This window comes from Schistocerca americana, chromosome 8 (assembly GCF_021461395.2).
Source record: "Schistocerca americana isolate TAMUIC-IGC-003095 chromosome 8, iqSchAmer2.1, whole genome shotgun sequence".
NCBI lineage: Eukaryota > Metazoa > Arthropoda > Insecta > Orthoptera > Acrididae > Schistocerca > Schistocerca americana.
Genome location: NC_060126.1, coordinates 325,691,209 through 325,711,928, shown reverse-complemented (window position 1 = coordinate 325,711,928; position 20,720 = coordinate 325,691,209). Strand labels below are relative to the sequence as shown.

The 20,720-nt window shown below is 43.8% G+C and overlaps 1 protein-coding gene across 1 annotated transcript in view; it reads left to right on the top strand.

Annotated features, from left to right (window-relative positions):
• Positions 1-20,720, top strand: part of LOC124545812 (odorant receptor 43a-like) — a 46,646-nt gene that overhangs the window by 9,184 nt on the left and 16,742 nt on the right. The window contains exon 2 of the mRNA XM_047124759.1: positions 15,808-15,907. Coding sequence (XP_046980715.1) covers positions 15,808-15,907 — 100 coding nt within the window. The remainder of the gene's footprint in view (positions 1-15,807; positions 15,908-20,720) is intronic.

The following is a 20,720-nucleotide window of genomic DNA, read 5'->3' as shown; positions in this document are numbered from 1 at the left end:
TCTCCCGCAATTATGATACTGTCATGGCGCACACCAAACAGATGAGCAATTTCCTGTTTGAGAAACTGCTATGTTGCGTCGCGTACTGCTTCCTTGCGGTGCGTAGATATTGATAATACTCGTGTCACGGAATCTGCAAGCAACTACTCTACTACTAGGAAGTGTTCCAACGTCATTAACGACAATTCCTTCTTTCGTTAGTATTGCTGACCCTAGTCACTTCAATTCCCAGAGTTAAAAATAGCATTATACCCATTTACTCTTGAACCAAAGCATGGTCGATATTGTTTGCATATAAAAATTCGTTCAGGCTATTTAACTTACGTGAAATGAAAATACCATTTAGATTCAAGTTTGCAGTTCGGTAGGCTTGAAGAAGGGGCTTATAATTTTTTGAGCATTGTTGATGCCAGCCATGCTTTGCCAGATTTAATATGTATCTGACACACAATGACTTCCCATTGTCTCTTCCGTTAGCGTCAATCATTCACTGTCCTACAGACCCTTAGTAGAGTCAATCTTTGCTTCGTCCATAGGTGTCGGTATTTCGTTCATGTGGAGAAGATGCAGCTAGCTGCCGCTTAGAAACGCCTTGTTTCCTATGAATGAGACGCTCTGTTGCCTCAGTAGATGGTGGTTTTGGACACAGGTTTCCTTCTGCACTTCATTTTTCCCTGGAACTGTGTACAGGCTCTAGCGTTTTCCGGTACACAAGAGAAAGATAAACTGCCGATGGAAACCTGTGTCCATTACCGTCATCCACCAAGGCAACAGTCTATCGCACAGGATAAAACCGAGCGAGGTGGCGCATTGGTAAGCACACTGGAGTCGCATTCGGGAGGACGACGGTCCAAGCCCACTTCATATCATCCAGATTTAGGTATTCCGCGATTTCCCTAAATCGCTTCAAGCAAATGCCGGGATGGTTCCATTGAAAGGGCACGGCCGATTTCCTTCCCATTCCTCCCCTAATCCGAGCTTGAGCTCCGTCTCTAATGATCTCGATGTCGACGGGATGTTAAACTCTAATGTCCTCCTTCACCTCCTCACAGGAGTAATTGCTTGTCCACGCAGCAGCGAGCTTCACCTTCTCCACTAGCAGTCAAGGCGGTCAGTCACCCGTCACTGTAGAACAAGCAACATTGCGAGAAGTTCCTCCTACGAGCCGTTAGCTTAGAAAGGCACGCCTACTGTCGAAGGGGTGGCTTAGTGGCAGGCGGCAGCGCCTATAACTTCGGCGCTCTGTAGCATCGTTGGATGGCTTTTACGGACACAGGTTCCTCTCCTTGATTTGTTCCTCAACATACTCTCCAAAACTATTCGAAGCTCGTCACCACATTTCTGGAACACCCTGTCTCAGACAGGCACACCAATATCTAATAGTCCATACTAGTACAATTCACGCACAGACACTATTTACAAATAAACTCGCATCCACTCTCAACGACTCAAGTGAACAGTGTACTGCCGGGAGGTTTCCTATCATATCGTGACAGATGAACTGCTTGTCATCATGGCATGACAGACCCACTTTCTGCTGTGATACACACACTGTGTAGCCCCTTGTGTCGTAACACCACCAGGCGGTCCATATGCTGAGGTCAGAACGGAGCACTGCTGTCACCAGCGAGCAGACACGCCTTCTAATCATTGACAGTGAGAGACATTGAGGTCACACGATACACAGCCTTAGCCCGCCTTTGGTTGAAATTTTGTTTGTTTATGATACGTATAAAATTTCGATGTAAGGCCCACGAACTTGCCTTTGTGTACCCCTGCATACAATAGCAATCCCCACTGAAAATCCTGTGTTCGAAAAAGAGTAGCACGTCAACTTCAGCCGACAGTTAGATGCTGACACATGTTCCTTTATCCGCTATGTCCCACGAAAGCCCTGATGTGGTGTAATAGAAGGCTGTGTCCGGTATGTATATATGCGCTCACCCTAGAATTTCTCAAATTTATCTGCAAGCTGGTTTAAGTCTGGGTTCTTGTATACTCTAGCATACTCCCATAAATCAGGAATGTTGAAATCGTGCCAAACTTTCACTGCATGCCTGTATCCACTATCAATTGTGACCCTGCCTGTAAGTTTATTGGAGAATGTGTCTTTGCCTCGCAGTAGTGTTCCATCGAGTCTCATCATTAAATCTAGGTACTTGTCACAAGCTGAACTTTGCATCACATGAATATGTATCTGTGGTGACATCCACCTTCTCCTGACGATTGTCTCAGCAAGTTTTTGAAGAAACATGTGGATAAAACGTACCGTAACCAGGAAACAGAGCTTATTCTCAGGGTGGTTCGCTCGAAAAGTGAAAGATATGTTTTGAAAGTGTCACATGTGACCCTGATTTTTTTCATTTTCAGCCCTAAATCACCCTAGTGCTGAACAAGGCCGTAAGAAACATACTTTCTCAAATTATGGAAGAGAACAGGTATGTCTTATGGTAGTTGGTATTTCAAGTCGCACCCTTTTTCTGCTGAACCAGAGATCACGCCGCTGGATGACAGTGGTCTCTTCACGGAGTTTCCAATTTCCTACACGACTGATGCCAATAAAGGTGACAGTCAACTGACTCCTCATAATAAGGCATTCTCCAGCAAATTAATTATGGGAATGTTGTTGTGATAAACTTCATGCAAGTTCTTCAAGCTTAGTGAGCAATCATCCAGTAGGGTTATGCTCAATTGATGGAACGAAGTATTTAAGAGTGGTATCATATGACCATACAATTTTGTATGCTGCCACATATGGCACATGCAGTTCTGTGAAGGTTGTATGGGAGACAATGGGGGTCATATTCACAAAGTGCTACAAGGACTAGGAAGCATGGGAAACCCACATATACAGCAAAGGGACATCCCTACTGCTGGTGTGCATTCTCAAACTTTAAGAAATTGTTTGACTCAGAAGGCACTCTCCATGTGTACCTGTTCCTGACTAGAGCAGTCAGTTAGATGCTTTTCTAAATACTCGTGCATACAGAATCGGTTGAGGCTTCTGACAAAAATGCCTTGCATTGCGACATTTTGACAACTGGAATGAAAATGGGAGAGGCATATTTTTAATCCAGTAGTAGTGTTGTGTATCAGCCGCAGAGAATAACAACGAATATCTGGAGGTTGGGGAACTAACCAGATACTTTTGAGAAGTAGAGAAGTCCATCTACTTTACGCTGTTGATCTTTTGTTTTTATTTTGCACAGTATGCTCATCAACTTGTTTTGGCTTGCTATCGCATAGTTCCAGGCCTTTTATGCTTTAAATGTTTCTATTTCTTCAGTACAGGGTGTTCTTTATCATCTTTTGGCTTTATGATATATACCTCCAAATCCGGATTCTTCATCTCAAATTTTGGTAAGGGAATGTGATATCTGGTAATGCTCCCAAACATTAAATGTGTGGTACATTCACGTATGATCAATATATATCGGGCACTTCCAATTGCAAGCTAGATATCGCTATATAACGCAAAAATCACCAGCAGTAATTTGGACATTAAAAGATATGTGTTTAGTGGGAGTATTCCTTGGAAGAGAGAAAAGGCTGTACCCTTATTTGCTAAATCATACACAAGGGAGTACACATCAAGTACATGGCTGAGTGCCTTACAGGATCCTCTTCCCTGGATTTCGGAACAATGGTCCACTATGATACTCTTGAAAATAGTTCTAAAGAAATCTTCAACTGAGTACCCCACTTGTGGACAATGCTTTTTTGTACCACATCAATACCTTCATTCGTTGAATGCGTGACCTAACGACATAGACCCACAATTCACTTAGTGGTAGGATGCCACTGGCTGTTGACGATTCTGAGAATCTCACTTTTCCAAATTGTTTGAAGTGCATTAAGAATGGTGGCAGTGTCTTGGTAGAATTAGACTTTTCTGTGTCTGAATGTGAGATCCATCACCCAAAAGCGCTTGGTGGTAATATCAAAGACATTAGGCAAACACCTTAAACTATGTACGCCACTTCCGTAAATAGCAAATTGATCCTGTACTGATATAGGACAAATGCACGAGATAAAGAAGAAAAAAGTTCATAGATTCATATCAGCAGTATCCTCTATTCGAGGACGGTTAGCAGCCTCTGCAGGTGCGTCAGGATGGCATTTCAACTCTGCTATACGGCGCAGTGCCTTATCCTTCGCACGAGCATGCATGTCTGAAGGAACGTTGTATCGCAATTTTGAACAATACAGGCGCTGAAATATCATATAGGAAATATAGACTAAGATAACTATAGCACTATGGTAACTCGGAAACACGAAAATAAGGAAAATGCCAATGACTGTGCGAAGGGCTTAGCTAACTGAAACGTAAGAACAATGGTGCAGTACTGTGAAACAAAGACCAAATTAATATGAGCCATCTCTCACGAGCAAAAATGTTGGTGCAATAGGCATGATGTACTATTATGTAAGTAGATCTAAGTGATCTTTGCAGAGGATAATCAAAGGAAAAATTAAGGACAATTTTTTTTAAACAAGGGAAGAATATTGCGCAGCAGAATAGCTTTATCGCACATGTTTAAATCTTTTAAAGTGTTACCAGGCGAGCTCACGAGAGAGGAGGCTGTCTCTGTTCCGGTGTGCCAACCAGAATGTCAGCAGGAAGTACAGCCGACGTAACGCACGTCAGGACATGAATCGAGCATTGCTAGACGACCCCAGCGAGAGGACAGCCGGAGAGCAAATGTCGCAGCGCTACACAACACGGTTGTGAGAAGTATCACTCCGTAACTTCAGCACCGGAAAGCCACTGCAAAGCCAAACAAAGACAGATATTGCCTTCTTCTTTTCAGTGTTTTCCAGATGCTCCATTCCTCCCCGATTCTTCGAAGAACCTCCTCACTCCTTACCATATCAGTCCACCTGATTTTCGACATTCTTCTGTAGTACCTCAGCTCAAAGGCTTCAATTCTCTTCTGCTCTTGTTTCTCCACAGACCATGTCTGTAATAACGCTTTGCTCGAATCGTACACTACTAGAAATTTCATCCTCTCGTTAAGACCCATTTTGGATACCAGCAGACTTCACTTGGCCAGGAATGCCTTCTTCGCCAGTGTTGGTCTCAATTTTATGTCCTCCTTGTTCCGTCCGTCAAAGGTTATTTACCCACCTAGGTAGCAGAATTCCTTAACTTCCTCTACTTTGTGATCCCCCCTTGTAATGTTAAGTTTCTCACTGTTTCCATTTCAGCTACTTCTCATTACCATGATCTTTCTTCGATTTACTCTCAGTCCATAGTCTGTACTCATTAGACCGTTCACTCTGTTAAACGCATCCCGCAATTCTTCTTTCTTTTCCCTGAGGATAGAAATGCCCTCTATAAACCATATCATTGAAATACTCTCACCCTGAATTGAAATCCTACTCTTGAACCTCTCCTTCAATCCCTCATTGCTTCTCCGATGTACCTATTGAACAGTAGGACCGAAGGACTGCATCCCTGTATTACACCCTTTTTAATCTGACAACTGTCTACCCCTCGTAGCTGAGTGGTCAGTGGGACGGAATGTCATATCTAACAGCCCGGGTTCGATTGCCGGCTGGGTGGAGATTTTCTCCACTGAGGAACTGGGTGTTGTGCTGTCCTTATCATCATCATTTCATCCCCATCGACAGGCAAGTCACCGAAGTGACGTCAACTCGAAACACTTGCCCCAGGCGAACGGTCTACCCGACGGGAGGCCCTAGCCACACGGCATTTCCATTATCCGACTACTTTGTTCTTGGTCTTCCAGTCTTAATTTTCCCTCTTGCTTCTTAAATACACTGTATATTGCCCGCCTTTCCCTGTAGCTTGCCCCTATGTTTCTCAAATTTCGAAAATTTTGCGTCATTTTACAGTGACGAACGCTTTTTCCAGGTCGACAAATCCAATGAACGTGTCTTGATTTTTCTTCAGTCTTGGTTCCATTATCAACCGCACGTCAGAACTGCCTCTCTGGTACTTTACCTTTCCTAACGCCAAAATGATCGTCATCTAACACATCCTCAGTTTTCTTTTCCATTTTTCTGTGTATTATTCTTTTTCTCAACTTGGACCTATGATCTGTTAAGCTTATTGTGCGATAATTCTTGCACTTGTCCACTTTGCAGTCTTCAGAACTGTGTGGATGATATTTTTCCGAAAGTCAATTGTTATGTCGGCAGACTCATACGTTCTACACACAAATGTGAACAGTCGTTTTGTTACCACTTACCTCAACGATTTTAGAAATTCCGATGGCATGTTAACTATCCCCTCTGCCTTATATAATCTTGTGTCTTCTGCTTCTAATACTGTACCGCCTAACTCTTCCCCGTCGGCTTCTGTTTCTTCTATGAAGTCCTCTCCTCTGCATTTAAGGGTGGAAATCCCACTGAAATCCTGACGTTGCCACACTTGCTTTTAATTCTACCGAAGACTGTTTTGACTCTCGTGTGCGCTGACTCCATCCTTCCGGCAACCATTTTTTTTTCGATGTCTTCACACTTTTCATACAACCATTGTGCCTTATCTTTCCTGAAATGTCTGTCGATTTATTTTTTATGTGACTTTTATTTTTGTATTCCTGAATTTCCCTGCATATTTTCGTTTTTTCTTCTTTCTTCGATCAGCTCAAGTATTTCGTCTGTTATTCATGGTTTCTTCTTTCCATCTCCTGTGACAGGCCTCTTTAGAGATGTCCATTTCTCTGCAACTGTACTGCCTCCTGAGCGATTGATCATCACAGTGTCCATGGCATCAGAGATGCTCAGTGACCCATAATAATCACTGAACTACCACAGCGAGGCAAGGAGCGCTGACCGTACTGTATTCATACACCCAGAGCCACCTCGCCACAGGGATGCGCTAGGCCCTTTAAATAACGATACTTTCGAAGCACAAAGGAACATTCAATCATGCTGGCATTCTGTCCATGGTGGGAGAATCAGAGCTAATGATGGTCTGTTAACCCGCGATCGCTGTTTTTAGAACATATCTATCATTTAAGATTTTAGTTAAATGTTCCAGCACATTTCAAAGCTAATGAACTGACGATCAAGACATTCTTTCTTTCATATCCCGTGCTTCAATTAATCTGTGACTATACCAAAAAATTTCAACAATAACTTCCTAATTGTGCCATTATTTGAGTGGTGCGCAGTGTTAGATTTCTTCTAACTCGGGAGTCTTTATGTAACAATTACTTCTACTTCCGTGGAATACCGCCTTGCTTCACTTTTAGTCTGTTTCTTGTTGTTGGAACATGCGGCTGTGTTCGTTTGTTTCCTCCTGAAAGTGTTCAGCGTATGTTACATCTTTTATAAGAAAAGTAAGTATTCTTATTGGGTTTTACGAATTGAATGAAGCAATTTGTTTGTACAGAGCACATGACATTCTCTGTCGGAAACGAAAATATATAAAACTTTTCAGGGAAGAAGTCATGTCAGAGGAGCAGATATTGATGTGGCTAGATGAACCACTAGACGAGGATATTTACATCTAGGGTTTGTCATCAGATACGTACGCACCTTCTGAGCATGAAGAGATCAATACCGCAACAGCTCAGTCAGATATCGAATCTGATACTTGTGCTACAGCTATTTCTCAATATACAGATCGTGAAATCTTACTTGGTAAGGATGGAATAACAGAATGGTTGAAGCAACACGCTCCGCCAGCAAAAACTTCCCGTCAGAGTATTGTAACACTGCTTCCAGGTGTGAAGGGTGTAGCAAAAAATTCTAAAACAGTTTTGGAATTCTGGAAATAATTTTTTCCAGATAATGTAATTGGTCGCTTTGTAGAATAAAGAAACCAAGAACTTAACACAAGGCAGCATCTTACTCACGGAGTGCTCGAGACTGCCCACTAACAGATTGTGAAGAGTTATTTGCTTTCTTTGATGAATTATATCTCGCCGGAGTGAGAAAGGCACAGCATCTCAATACTGACGAGCTATGGGCCACTGGTTGGACTGCTCCGCATTTATTTATTGCATCGATGAACAAAAAAAGATTCCACACACTTCTCGAAGCTATACGATTTTGTGACAAATCTACGAGAGCTCAGAGAAAGGAAACAGATAATCTGGCACCTATTACAGAAATATTTGACGAATTTGTGGATGTTTGCAAGAAGAGCGATAGTACCGGTGCATTGACAACGATAGACGAGATGTTAGAACCATTCCGTGGACGTTGCAAATTCAGGCAGTATATATCAGACAAGCCTGCAAAATATAGCATGAGCTTATATGCGCTCCGTGATGCCAGAACGTTTTATACGCTAAATATGGAAGTATATGAGGGCAAACAGCCTACTGGGCCACATCAAGTACCCAGTGATGAAGACAATGTGGTGTTACGATTGATTAGACCGATTGACAAAACAGGCAGAAACGTGACGATGGACAATTATTATACATCTATGCCATTGGATTACAAAATGTACGGCAATCATCGAATCACAGTAGTAGGTACTCTACGGAAGAATAAAAGAGAAATTCCACCGGAACTTCTGGACGTAAAGCGTAGGCAACTAAACAGCAGCATATTCGCATTAGGAGACAAACCATCCAACAGCTGCTTGATTTCCTCATACATCCCAAAAGGGAAACAGGAAAGGAATGCTCTAATTTTATCCACCATCCACAGCGACGATGCTATAGACGCTGACAGTGGTGTAGCGAACAAACCTGAAGTCATTACATTTTACAATCTCACAAAAGGTGTATATGTTGTCGACCGTTTGAAATCAGAATATTCTATTTCAACAATAAGCAACCGCTGGCCTCTTACATTGTTTTTCAGCTTGTAGAACATCAGAACATTAAATGCTCAAATAATATATAAGGTAAACACAAATGACTTAATTCCGCGGAGAAGATTCATCACAGATTTAGGTATGATGCTTACAAAAGCCCACATGATCAAACGCATGTCGATTCCGAGGATATCACTTTGCTTGAAGGATGAAATAAAAGGTGTTGTACCCATTTGCAAACTACCGACAGCTAAAGAACAAAATGAATCAACAGATAAAACAAGACGTCACTACTGCCCTAAAAGGGAAAACAGTTTCACACAGCATCGCTGCCATCATTGTTCCAGCCCTATCTATGATGAACATACAGCATCTAGTGTTCTTATTTACCAGGAGTGTATGTAACAAGAAGCAATATCTGAATCTGACGAGTAAAAAGGAGTGTGGTTAGCCTAATTCACCACTTGCTATAAAAATTACGAACTGCTGTCCACACAGGTGTTGTAATTGTAATAAAAAATTTTCTGAATTCTTTGCATGTTTAAGTTTAGCAATTTGCATATGCCATACCATGTTTATACTAATTTTTAATGCTTTGGCGATAATAAAGAAATGGTTTATTGCATAAACGTGTCTTTGACACAAAGAGATAAAAAAGGTGCATGGTCTTATTGTCAGAAAAACTCTAACACGGAAGTTAACGTGACAAAAATATACACGAGCGACCGCGGGTTCAGTTTCAGTGAAACCAAAAGAGGCTAGCCGGTGATGGTCAGTCTGCTATCTCTTTTCTGAATTCCACACCGGGATGCGGCAAAACTGATGCGTACTACAGCCATGATCTGCCGTTGCGGCCTACTGTAGCATTGTGAATGAAGAGAATCCTGATGGGCAGCTAGCTTCTTTCTATTGAAGTTCATCGTGGGTCACCTTAAACTTGTCGCCTTCACAATTACCAGACGAGGCACATTCGCGCAGCCCCCTTTCCGAGTCTGCAGTGCTACAGGATCCATGGTGGATGATTAGAGCCTTGTCTTCAAAACAACTGGCATCCTGAAGCACAGTGGGCGACACTCATCTAAGTGCCCAACGAGCTGTATTCGAGTGTGTTGATGTGGGAGGCGGGCACTGTGCCGTAGAGCGTCTGGATAGGCGACACCTTCTCATCTCCCCACCTGCTGCCGAACGACTCGTGGCTGTGGTTCTCTGACTTGCGGGGCTACGTCACGGCTCGCTGTAGAGGTGTGAGCCAGTCTTCAGGATACGACCTTATGCCTGGCTGCCAGCTGCAGCCCTGAAGATGCGTTGTATCTCTGCAAACGCTACGTGCGAAATAAACGTTATTGCTTATAACACTGCACCAGTGACGCCTTTGGGCGTAGACCCGAGCTCTCGCTCACACTCGGTGCGTGACCTTCCCCATACAATGCCACCACAGCTCTGTGGATCGCGATAGCTCTAAAGAAACTGCCTACACTATGATCATTCGTCATCTGCTAGAATGCTGCTGTGCGGTATGGGACCCTTACCAGATTCTACTGACGGAATACACTGACAAAACTTGAAGAAGGACACCGAGTATTGTACTGTGGCAAAACAAGGGAGAGACTGTTACGGACATGATGCTTGAATCAGGGTAGCAAAGGCGGTTTTCGGTGCGGTGAGATCTCCAACTTTCTCCTCCGACTGTGAAATTATTTTGTTGACACCCAACTTCATAGGGAGAAATTATCATTGTTGTAAAATAATGACAGACCAGAGCTCATACGAAACACTTCAGTGTTCATTTTTCCAGAACACTGTGTGATAGTGTAAAATTAGAGAAATTGAGTGAAAGTTGATATATGAGCGCTCTGTTTGACCTCATGCTTTCCTCGAATTGTTTCTTGTTTCATCCCGGACCTGTCCATGTACCTCATATGTCATCCATTGTACAATTTGCCAGCTGCTTACGCTTGGCGCTCATCCACAACCAACCACATGAGTTTGTTGACTATGTGGTCTCTCGATCCTAAGATTTAAATTAAGAACAAGTTGACGATTTCAGAATGTTGGCCGTATTTTGATTTATTTAAATATATTTCCGGTTACGGGTTTACAGTCATCATCTAAGAGTAAAAATAGCAATAACGTGTTGTACCCACAGCAGTCAAATCGGACACAAAGCATTGCATTCTGTGCTTTCCTGAATATGCTACGATTTGGAAAGTGTGCTCCCTACCGCCGTTGGATAAGCAGCTGCAGCAGCAGGTCGTATACTCCTAGCTCACTCATTTGTTACATAGTTTAATCCCTAATTTCTTTGCGTGTTTTTGGTACTTGCATTGTTTAATTCATAAATTTCGGGCGTATTATAGTATTTGAGAGTTGTAGCATCGCGTTTTAGTACCTGAATAGTGTAAATTCGCGTAGTCTCCTTCCGCCGCCGAGCAGTGTCAGCAGTGCGCAAGTAGCAGTATTACTGCATTTACTAGGCAATCTTGTATTCTAATAACCGTTTAAATTTTGTCGATTTGTTTGCGCTCTCTGTAGATTAGTTCAGACGTTCTTTGCAAAACAGTTTTTAGCTTGGATAGGGACTGCAACTGCTGTGTTCGGATGCAGGCTGAGTTGGCATCCCTTCGCTCCCAGCTTCAGGCAGTGTTGGCTTCGGTCACATAGCTTGAGGCTGTTGCCAATGGGCATCACTGTGGGGGTCCGGATGGGGGTTTGTCGGGGACGGCCAGCTTGTCTCACGCATCCCCCGATCGGACTACGACTGTGGTTGCCCGGGATACTGCCCGCATTGAGGCTGATCCCTCACCTGTGGTAGAGTGGGAGGTCGTCTCAAGGTGTGGCAGGGGGCAAAAGACATTCCGGAGGGCTGAACGGAAGGCCTCTCCAGTTTGTCTGACGAACCGGTTTCAGGCTCTGTCTCAGGCTGATACTGATCTTCGGCCTGACATGGCTGCTTGTCCTGTTCCAGAGGTTGCCCCTCAGTCTGCAAGATCCGGGCGGTCGCAGAGGGTGGGCTTACTGGTAGTTGGGAGCTCCAACGTCAGGCGCGTAATGGGGCTCCTTAGGGAAATGGCAGCTAGAGAGGGGAAGAAAACCAATGTGCACTCCGTGTGCATACCGGGGGCAGTCATTCCAGATGTGGAAAGGGTCCTTCCGGATGCCTTGAAGGGTACAGGGTGCACCCATCTGCAGGTGGTCGCTCATGTCGGCGCCAGTGATGTGTGTCGCTATGGATCGGAGGAAATCCTCTCTGGCTTCCGGCGGCTATCTGTTTTGGTGAAGACTGCCAGTCTCGCTATCGGGATGAAAGCAGAGCTCACCATCTGCAGCATCGTCGACAGGACTGACTGCGGACCTTTGGTACAGAGCCGAGTGGAGGGTCTGAATCAGAGGCTGAGACGGTTCTTCGACCGTGTGGGCTGCAGATTCCTCGACTTGCGCCATAGGGTGGTGGGGTTTCGGGTTCCGCTGGATAGGTCAGGAGTCCACTACACCCAACAAGCGGCTACACGGGTAGCAGGGGTTGTGTGGCGTGGGCTGGGCGGTTCTTTAGGTTAGATGGCCTTGGGCAAGCACAGAAAGGGCAACAGCCTCAACGGGTGCGGGGCAAAGTCAGGACATGCGGGGACCAAGCAGCAATCGGTATTGTAATTGTCAACTGTCGAAGCTGCGTTGGTAAAGTACCAGAACTTCAAGCGCTGATAGAAAGCACCGAAGCTGAAATCGTTATAGGTACAGAAAGCTGGCTGAAGCCAGAGATAAATTCTGCCGAAATTTTTACAAAGGTACAGATGGTGTTTAGAAAGGATAGATTGCATGCAACCGGTGGTGGAGTGTTCGTCGCTGTTAGTAGTAGTTTATCCTGTAGTGAAGTAGAAGTGGATAGTTCCTGTGAATTATTATGGGTGGAGGTTACACTCAACAACCGAGCTAGGTTAATAATTGGCTCCTTTTACTGACCTCCCGACTCAGCAACATTAGTGGCAGAACAACTGAGAGAAAATTTGGAATACATTTCACATAAATTTTCTCAGCATGTTATAGTCTTAGGTGGAGATTTCAATTTACCAGATATAGACTGGGACACTCAGATGTTTAGGACGGGTGGTAGGGACAGAGCATCGAGTGACATTATACTGAGTGCACTATCCGAAAATTACCTCGAGCAATTAAACAGAGAACCGACTCGTGGAGATAACATCTTGGACCTACTGATAACAAACAGACCCGAACTTTTCGACTCTGTATGTACAGAACAGGGAATCAGTGATCATAAGGCCGTTGCAGCATCCCTGAATGTGGAAGTTAATAGGAATATAAAAAAAGGGAGGAAGGTTTATCTATTTAGCAAGAGTAATAGAAGGCAGATTTCAAACTACCTAACAGATCAAAACGAAAATTTCTGTTCCGACACTGACAATGTTGAGTGTTTATGGAAAAAGTTCAAGGCAATCGTGAAATGCGTTTTAGACAGGTACGTGCCGAGTAAAACTGTGTGGGACGGGAAAAACCCACCGTGGTACAACAACAAAGTTAGGAAACTACTGCGAAAGCAAAGAGAGCTTCACTCCAAGTTTAAACGCAGCCAAAACCTCTCAGACAAACAGAAGCTAAACAATGTCAAAGTTAGCGTAAGGAGGGCTATGCGTGAGGTGTTCAGTGAATTCGAAAGTAAAGTTCTATGTACCGACTTGACAGAAACTCCTAGGAAGTTCTGGTCTTACGTTAAATCAGTAAGTGGCTCGAAACAGCATATCCAGACACTCCGGGATGATGATGGCATTGAAACAGAGGATGACACGCGTAAAGCTGAAATACTAAACACCTTTGCCCAAAGCTGTTTCACAGAGGAAGACCGCACTGCAGTTCCTTCTCTAAATCCTCGCACAAACGAAAAAATGGCTGACATCGAAATAAGTGTCCAAGGAATAGAAAAGCAACTGGAATCACTCAATAGAGGAAAGTCCACTGGACCTGACGGGATACCAAATCGATTCTACACAGAGTACGCGAAAGAACTTGCCCCCCTTCTAACAGCCGTGTACCGCAAGTCTCTAGAGGAACGGAGGGTTCCAAATGATTGGAAAAGAGCACAGGTAGTCCCAGTCTTCAAGAAGGGTCGTCGAGCAGATGCGCAAAACTATAGACCTATATCTCTGACGTCGATCTGTTGTAGAATCTTAGAACATGTTTTTTGCTCGAGTATCATGTTGTTTTTGGAAACCCAGAATCTACTATGTAGGAATCAACATGGATTCCGGAAACAGCGATCGTGTGAGACCCAACTCGCTTTATTTGTTCATGAGACCCAGAAAATATTAGATACAGGCTCCCAGGTAGATGCTATTTTTCTTGACTTCCGGAAGGCGTTCGATACAGTTCCGCACTGTCGCCTGATAAACAAAGTAAGAGCCTACGGAATATCAGACCAGCTGTGTGGCTGGATTGAAAAGTTTTTAGCAAACAGAACACAGCATGCTGTTATCAATGGAGAGACGTCTACAGACATTAAAGTAACCTGTGGCGTGCCACAGGGGAGGGTTATGGGACCATTGCTTTTCACAATATATATAAATGACCTAGTAGATAGTGTCGGAAGTTCCATGCGGCTTTTCGCGGATGATGCTGTAGTATACAGAGAAGTTGCAGCATTAGAAAATTGTAGCGAAATGCAGGAAGATCTGCAGCGGATAGGCACTTGGTGCAGGGAGTGGCAACTGTCCCTTAACATAGACAAATTAATGTATTGCGAATACATAGAAAGAAGGATCCTTTATTGTATGATTATATGATAGCGGAACAAACACTGGTAGCAGTTACTTCTGTAAAATATCTGGGAGTTTGCGCGCGGAACGATTTGAAGTGGGATGATCATATAAAATTAATTGTTGGTAAGGCGGGTACCAGGTTGAGATTCATTGGGAGAGTGGTTAGAAAATGTAGTCCATCAACAAAGGAGGTGGCTTACAAAACACTCGTTCGACCTGTACTTGAGTATTGTTCATCAGTGTGGGATCCGTACCAGATCGGTTTGACGGAGGAGATAGAGAAGACCCAAAGAAGAGCGGCGCGTTTCGTCACAGGGTTATTTGGTAACCGTGATAGCGTTACGGAGATGTTTAATAAACTCAAGTGGCAGACTCTGCAAGAGAGGCGCTCTGCATCGCGGTGTAGATTGCTCGCCAGGTTTCGAGAGGGTGCGTTTCTGGATGAGGTATCGAATATATTGCTTCCCCCTACTTATACCTCCCTAGGAGATCACGAATGTAAAATTAGAGAGATTAGAGCGCGCACGGAGGCTTTCAGACAGTAGTTCTTCCCGCGAACCATACGCGACTGGAACAGGAAAGGGAGGTATTGACAGTGGCACGTAAAGTGCCCTCCGCCACACACCGTTGGGTGGCTTGCGGAGTATAAATGTAGATGTAGATGTAGGTTGTTGGGGCAGCTCATGGTCGTTCCACCAAATTCCAGTGTTGGGCACCGAATCTCATTCTGTTGCTATAAACATTTAATCTCTAGTAGACATACAGACCAATTTCGCTAATTCATAACGTTTGCTACACAGTATTCCAGTTTCAAAATATTTTGTGAAAGAAGATGAAATAATGTAGTTCAGCAGTTGAAACTTATTTTACTTATTTAACCACAAATGCATTGAGGGTATTTTATACAAACAACCTAGCGCAAAAGTCAGAAATCTGTGACAAAATTGTAATATAGCAGGACATGAAACCCGCCAAAAAAAATTAATATCTGCATACTTTATCTTGAACATAAAGGCGTTGAAGATTGTGTCATTCAAAGTTAAGCTGACCCAACACCTAATCAAATTAAAAAATCACGAAGTTTTGTTTATCAGAGAAATAGCATTCTAGCATAAGGTTAATTCTTTCAAATTTACCCAGTGCCTGTCTGGCTTCTACACTGCGTAATCTCAGAAAATGAAATTACCGTACGAATTTCTGGTTCTATTAATGTTCTCGAGTGCATGTTTGATGACTACATGAAACTTGCTATAGTACATTTCGTTTTATGGTGTTGTTTAAAACACTTTCTTATTCTAGGTTCGTCGCGTACCTCCAGGACACCATGAGCCCCATTGCAATGACGCAGTTCGTCATGAGCGTTGTCATCGCATGCATGGCGTTATTTCAGGCAACTTATGTAAGTGTTCTTCTTCACGATATCACAGTATATCCCATAACTGACACCAAAGCCACAATTTGAAGGAATGCCATTCCTCTAAGGCTACACCCTAGATTAAAAATGGATGTTTTCCGTGAATCAGTGCTTCCATTGTGTCCGTACCACCATTCTCCTGCTTCGGCGGAGTCTGACAGGACCACTTGTGATGGCTCCATCAAATAACTTTCTTCATACGCAGTTAAACACATTGTTCGTTGGTTTCTTTTCACTTCCTCGAAGGGATGTTAAGCTAGGAATGACTACCCGCAGCACTAGTAAAAACCACGAAGTCTCCCAGAAGACTGAAAGAGCCAAGCGACTTGCTGCTGAAAAATATTCCAAAACATGTGACAAGAGCTCAACGTCGATCACATCAAATCCTCGTAAGATTAGGAAACATTGTTTATTAAAACGTGATGACCTACCCAGAAACAAGTCATTATAAAAAGATGGGAAAGGATTTAGGAAACGACAATCGTATGTCTTAAGGATTCTTTACTAATTCGTAGTCTTCTCCTGGATACAGTAATTTACACTTCCCTGTCACACACTTATAGTAACAGAAAAAGTCTTACATACGAACTTACGACCAGTAACTATGTTATTGCCACAAAGAAATCTATACAGATTAATGTTTATCTTTCATCCGTTAACCACGCCAATTTTTGAGTGTGTATAAGTGAATTTAACTGAGCTAGAACAAATCGTGATGCAGACACACCCTTGAGAACCAAGGCTAGAATAGACATAAGCAACGAATTGACTAATGCTATGGAAGATCGTGGCCCTAGCATTTTATCTGATGTAATGAGGGAAGCCAAATTTACACGAATCAAGGACATGATTTAAGTGAACTCTTTGCATTACTGCTAAAAGCATTAGAATGGACTGTCATCTAAATAATTCATTGAATTGAGAGATGTACAAGCCCAGAACATGGCATACGAGAATCAGAAAAGTGGACTATCAGTTGGCAATGTGATTTGGTGGGAGTGCTATACGGTACACATCTGGGAGTCACATAAGTATCAGACTTTGTGAAATATGTCGACCTGTCTACAACATCTATGACGGTGATTGTATGTGCGGAAAGGAAAAGAAGACCCATGCAAATGAGAATGCACTGACGAACGAGAGAGAGCGATGTAATCAAGGACCTGTGCATTTAGCTCATGGAAGTCATAACACGCAGCAGCTCCTTATTATGCTCACCACTTTGGTTGGTGCGATATGTGCGGGACGGCGACACCGTGGCTATCTGTCATCAAGTACGATGCTAGAATCACTCTACCAATGAGTCGAATATAGGTCCCCAGTTTGCTAAAGGAGTCTGCTGATCCAGTTGAGAGTGCAGCTCGCGGACTACCAAAGCGTTCAGCGCCAAGTCCAGAAATGAAGCCATTTTCTCCGTTGTCAGTAAAGAACTGAATGTACCATTATACCCACCAAGAATCTTGGCAACGAATGCTGTTTACAGTTATAATGGTCCACCAATGGATTAATTGTTCCCTTAACAGAGTATCCCTGCAAAAACAGACCAAAGGTAAATAAAAAACAGCAGTCTTCATTCCTTTCTCACTATTCTAAAAAGCTTTGAGCTACCTGTTAATACCTAATGACATCACTACAATGTCACCAGTCGGTGCCCTCTCAAGAAGCGGCTATCCTTGCATCACTGGTTCCGGGGAAAGCTAGAATCCTTTTGCTCGAGGCTAGCTGCAAACTCTACGGTGTCTTCTGAACTTCTGGTATGTCAGAGTTGTTTTAGGATGTTTGTTGGGAAGATTTGAGACGTTTATCAGCTGATTGCACCTATCTTAACATGGCCCGAATGCTAAACTCCTCTCCACAGGGTTCTGTCACCTGGAACGAATGCTTGCGATTTGGAGATCCAAATTGGATACGTGCAATAAATTGTGCAGTATGCTGGGCGCCAGTATGTCTTGGAATATAAGACACAAATAGTCTAGATGAGATGGCCGAGACTGGACATTCGCATGCGCAACATGGAGCTTGGTGCATCTAGTGAACAAAGCGTCCGATGATGCCGCTGCTGGTCACCTGAAACTCTGGGTCAGCGCTGGCGAGGGACCGAAGCATAACTAAATGGACTGAGATGAGGGCAGCCGGTTCTCGGAAGTGAACGCGGCAGGTGTCTTTACGGAGGATGGAGTTTTTGTGGCCACGGACAGAGGGGTTTGTATTGCAATACGCGCATGTATGTATGTACGTACTGGAGCGCCGTATAGTGTATAAATATATACTATATACATAAAAATATATACTGTATGTGTACAAAATGAATACATCGTACGGCATTGACGACCGGTAGTCCCCCCCTGGGAAAGTTCGGCCGTCGAGTTGCAAGTCTTTCCAATTGATGGCACACTGGACGATTTGCGTATAGATGATGATGAGGACAACACAACACCCAGTCCCAAGCTGAGTATATCGATATAAACAATGTGGTACTTTAGTAGGCACACATTAACACACGAGGGTTAGAGTGCCACTTCCTGTCAAAATTTCAAAGCAATCAATGGAGAAGTTGAGACTTGAAATTTCCTGGCAGATTAAAACTGTTTGCCGGACCGAGACTCGAACTTGTGACCTTTGCCTTTCGCGGGCAATTGCTCTACCAACTGAGCTACCGAAGCACGACTAACACCCCGTCCTCACAGCTTTGCTTCTGCCTGTACCTCGTCTCTTACCTTCCAAACATTACAGAAGCTCTCCTGCGAACCTTGCGGAACTAGCACTCCTGAAAGAAAGGTTCGCAGGAGAGCTTCTGTAAAGTTTGGAAGGTAGGAGACGAGGTACAGGCAGAAAGCTGTGAGGACGGGGCATGAGTCATGCTTGGGTAGTTCAGTTGGTAGAGCACTTGCCCGCGAAATGCAAAGGTCCCGAGTACGAGTCTCGGTCCGGCACACAGTTTTAATCTGCCAGGAAGTTTCATATCAGCGCACACTCCACTGCAGAGTGAAAATCTTATTTTGGAATGGAGACGTTGCTATATATGTATATAAATAATAATATAACATACAGGGTGTTACAAAAAGGTACGGCCAAACTTTCAGGAAACATTCCTCACACACAAATAAAGAAAAGATGTTATGTGGACAAGTGTCCGGAAACGCTTTATTTCCATGTTAGAGCTCATTTCAGTTTCGTCAGTATGTACTGTACTTCCTCGATTCACCGCCAGATGGCCCAATTGATGGAAGGTAATGTTGACTTCGGTGCTTGTGTTGACAAGCGACTCATTGCTCTACAGTACTAGCATCAAGCACATCAGTACGTAGCATCAACAGGTTAGTGTTCATCACGAACGTGGTTTTGCAGTCAGTGCAATGTTTACAAATGCGGAGTTGGCAGATGCCCATTTGATGTATGGATTAGCACGGGGCAATAGCCGTGGCGCGGTACGTTTGTATCGAGACAGATTTCCAGAACTAAGGTGTCCCGACAGGAAGACGTTCGAAGCAATTGGTTGGCGTCTTAGGGAGCACGGAACATTCCAGCCTATGACTCGCGACTGGGGAAGACCTACAACGACGAGGACACCTGCAGTGAACGAGGCAATTCTTCGTGCAGTTGACGATAACCCTAATGTCAGCGTCAGAGAAGTTGCTGCTGTACAAGGTAACGTTGACCACGTCACTGTATGGAGAGTGCTATGGGAGAACCAGTTGTTTCCGTAACATGTACAGCGTGTGCTGGCACTATCAGCGGCTGATTGGCCTCCACGGGTACACTTCTGTGAATGGTTCATCCAACAATGTGTCAATCCTCATTTCAGTGCAAATGTTCTCTTTACGGATGAGGCTTCATTCCAACGTGATCAAATTGTAAATTTTCACAGTCAAAATGTGTGGGCTGACGAGAATCCGCACGCAATTGTGCAATCACGTCATCAACACAGATTTTCTGTGAACGTTTGGGCAGGCATTGTTGGTGATGTCTTGATTGGGCCCCATGTTCTTCCACCTACGCTCCGTGGAGCACGATATCATGATTTTATACGGGATACTCCACCTGTGCTGCTAGAACATGTGCCTTTACAAGTACGACACAACATGTGGTTCATGCACGATGGAGCTCCTGCACATTTCAGTCGAAGTGTTTTTACGGTTCTCAACAACAGATTCGGTGACCGATGGGTTGGTAGAGGCGGACCAATTCCATGGCCTCCACGCTCTCCTGACCTCAACCCTTTTGTCTTTCATTTATGGGGGCATTTGAAAGCTCTTGTCTACGCAACCCCGGTACCAAATGTAGAGACTCTTCGTGCTCGTATTGTGTACGGCTGTGATACAATACGCCATTCTCCAGCGCTGCATCAGCGCATCAGAGATTCCATGCGACGGAGGGTGGGTGCATATATCCTCGCTAACGGAGGACATTTTGAACATTTCCTGTAACAAAGTGTTTGAAGTCACGCTGGTACGCTCTGTTGCTGTGTGTTTCCATTCCATGATTAATGTGATTTGAAGAGAAGTAATAAAATGAGCTCTAACATGGAAAGTAAGCATTTCCGGACACATGTCCACATAATATATTTTCTTTCTTTGTGTGAGAGGAATGTTTCCTGGAAGTTTGGCCGTACCTTTTTGTAACACCCTGTATAACTACATAAACAATAATGTAAGTGCTCGTCGGTTGAAAGTCTTAAACCTCCTATTCACTGACAGCTTTGAAATTGGGACACAATGTTGCTTTCGAATACATGTGTGTTTCTATACTACCATCTAGAGTGCCACATATAACGCGTATATGTAATATTCATTGGGAA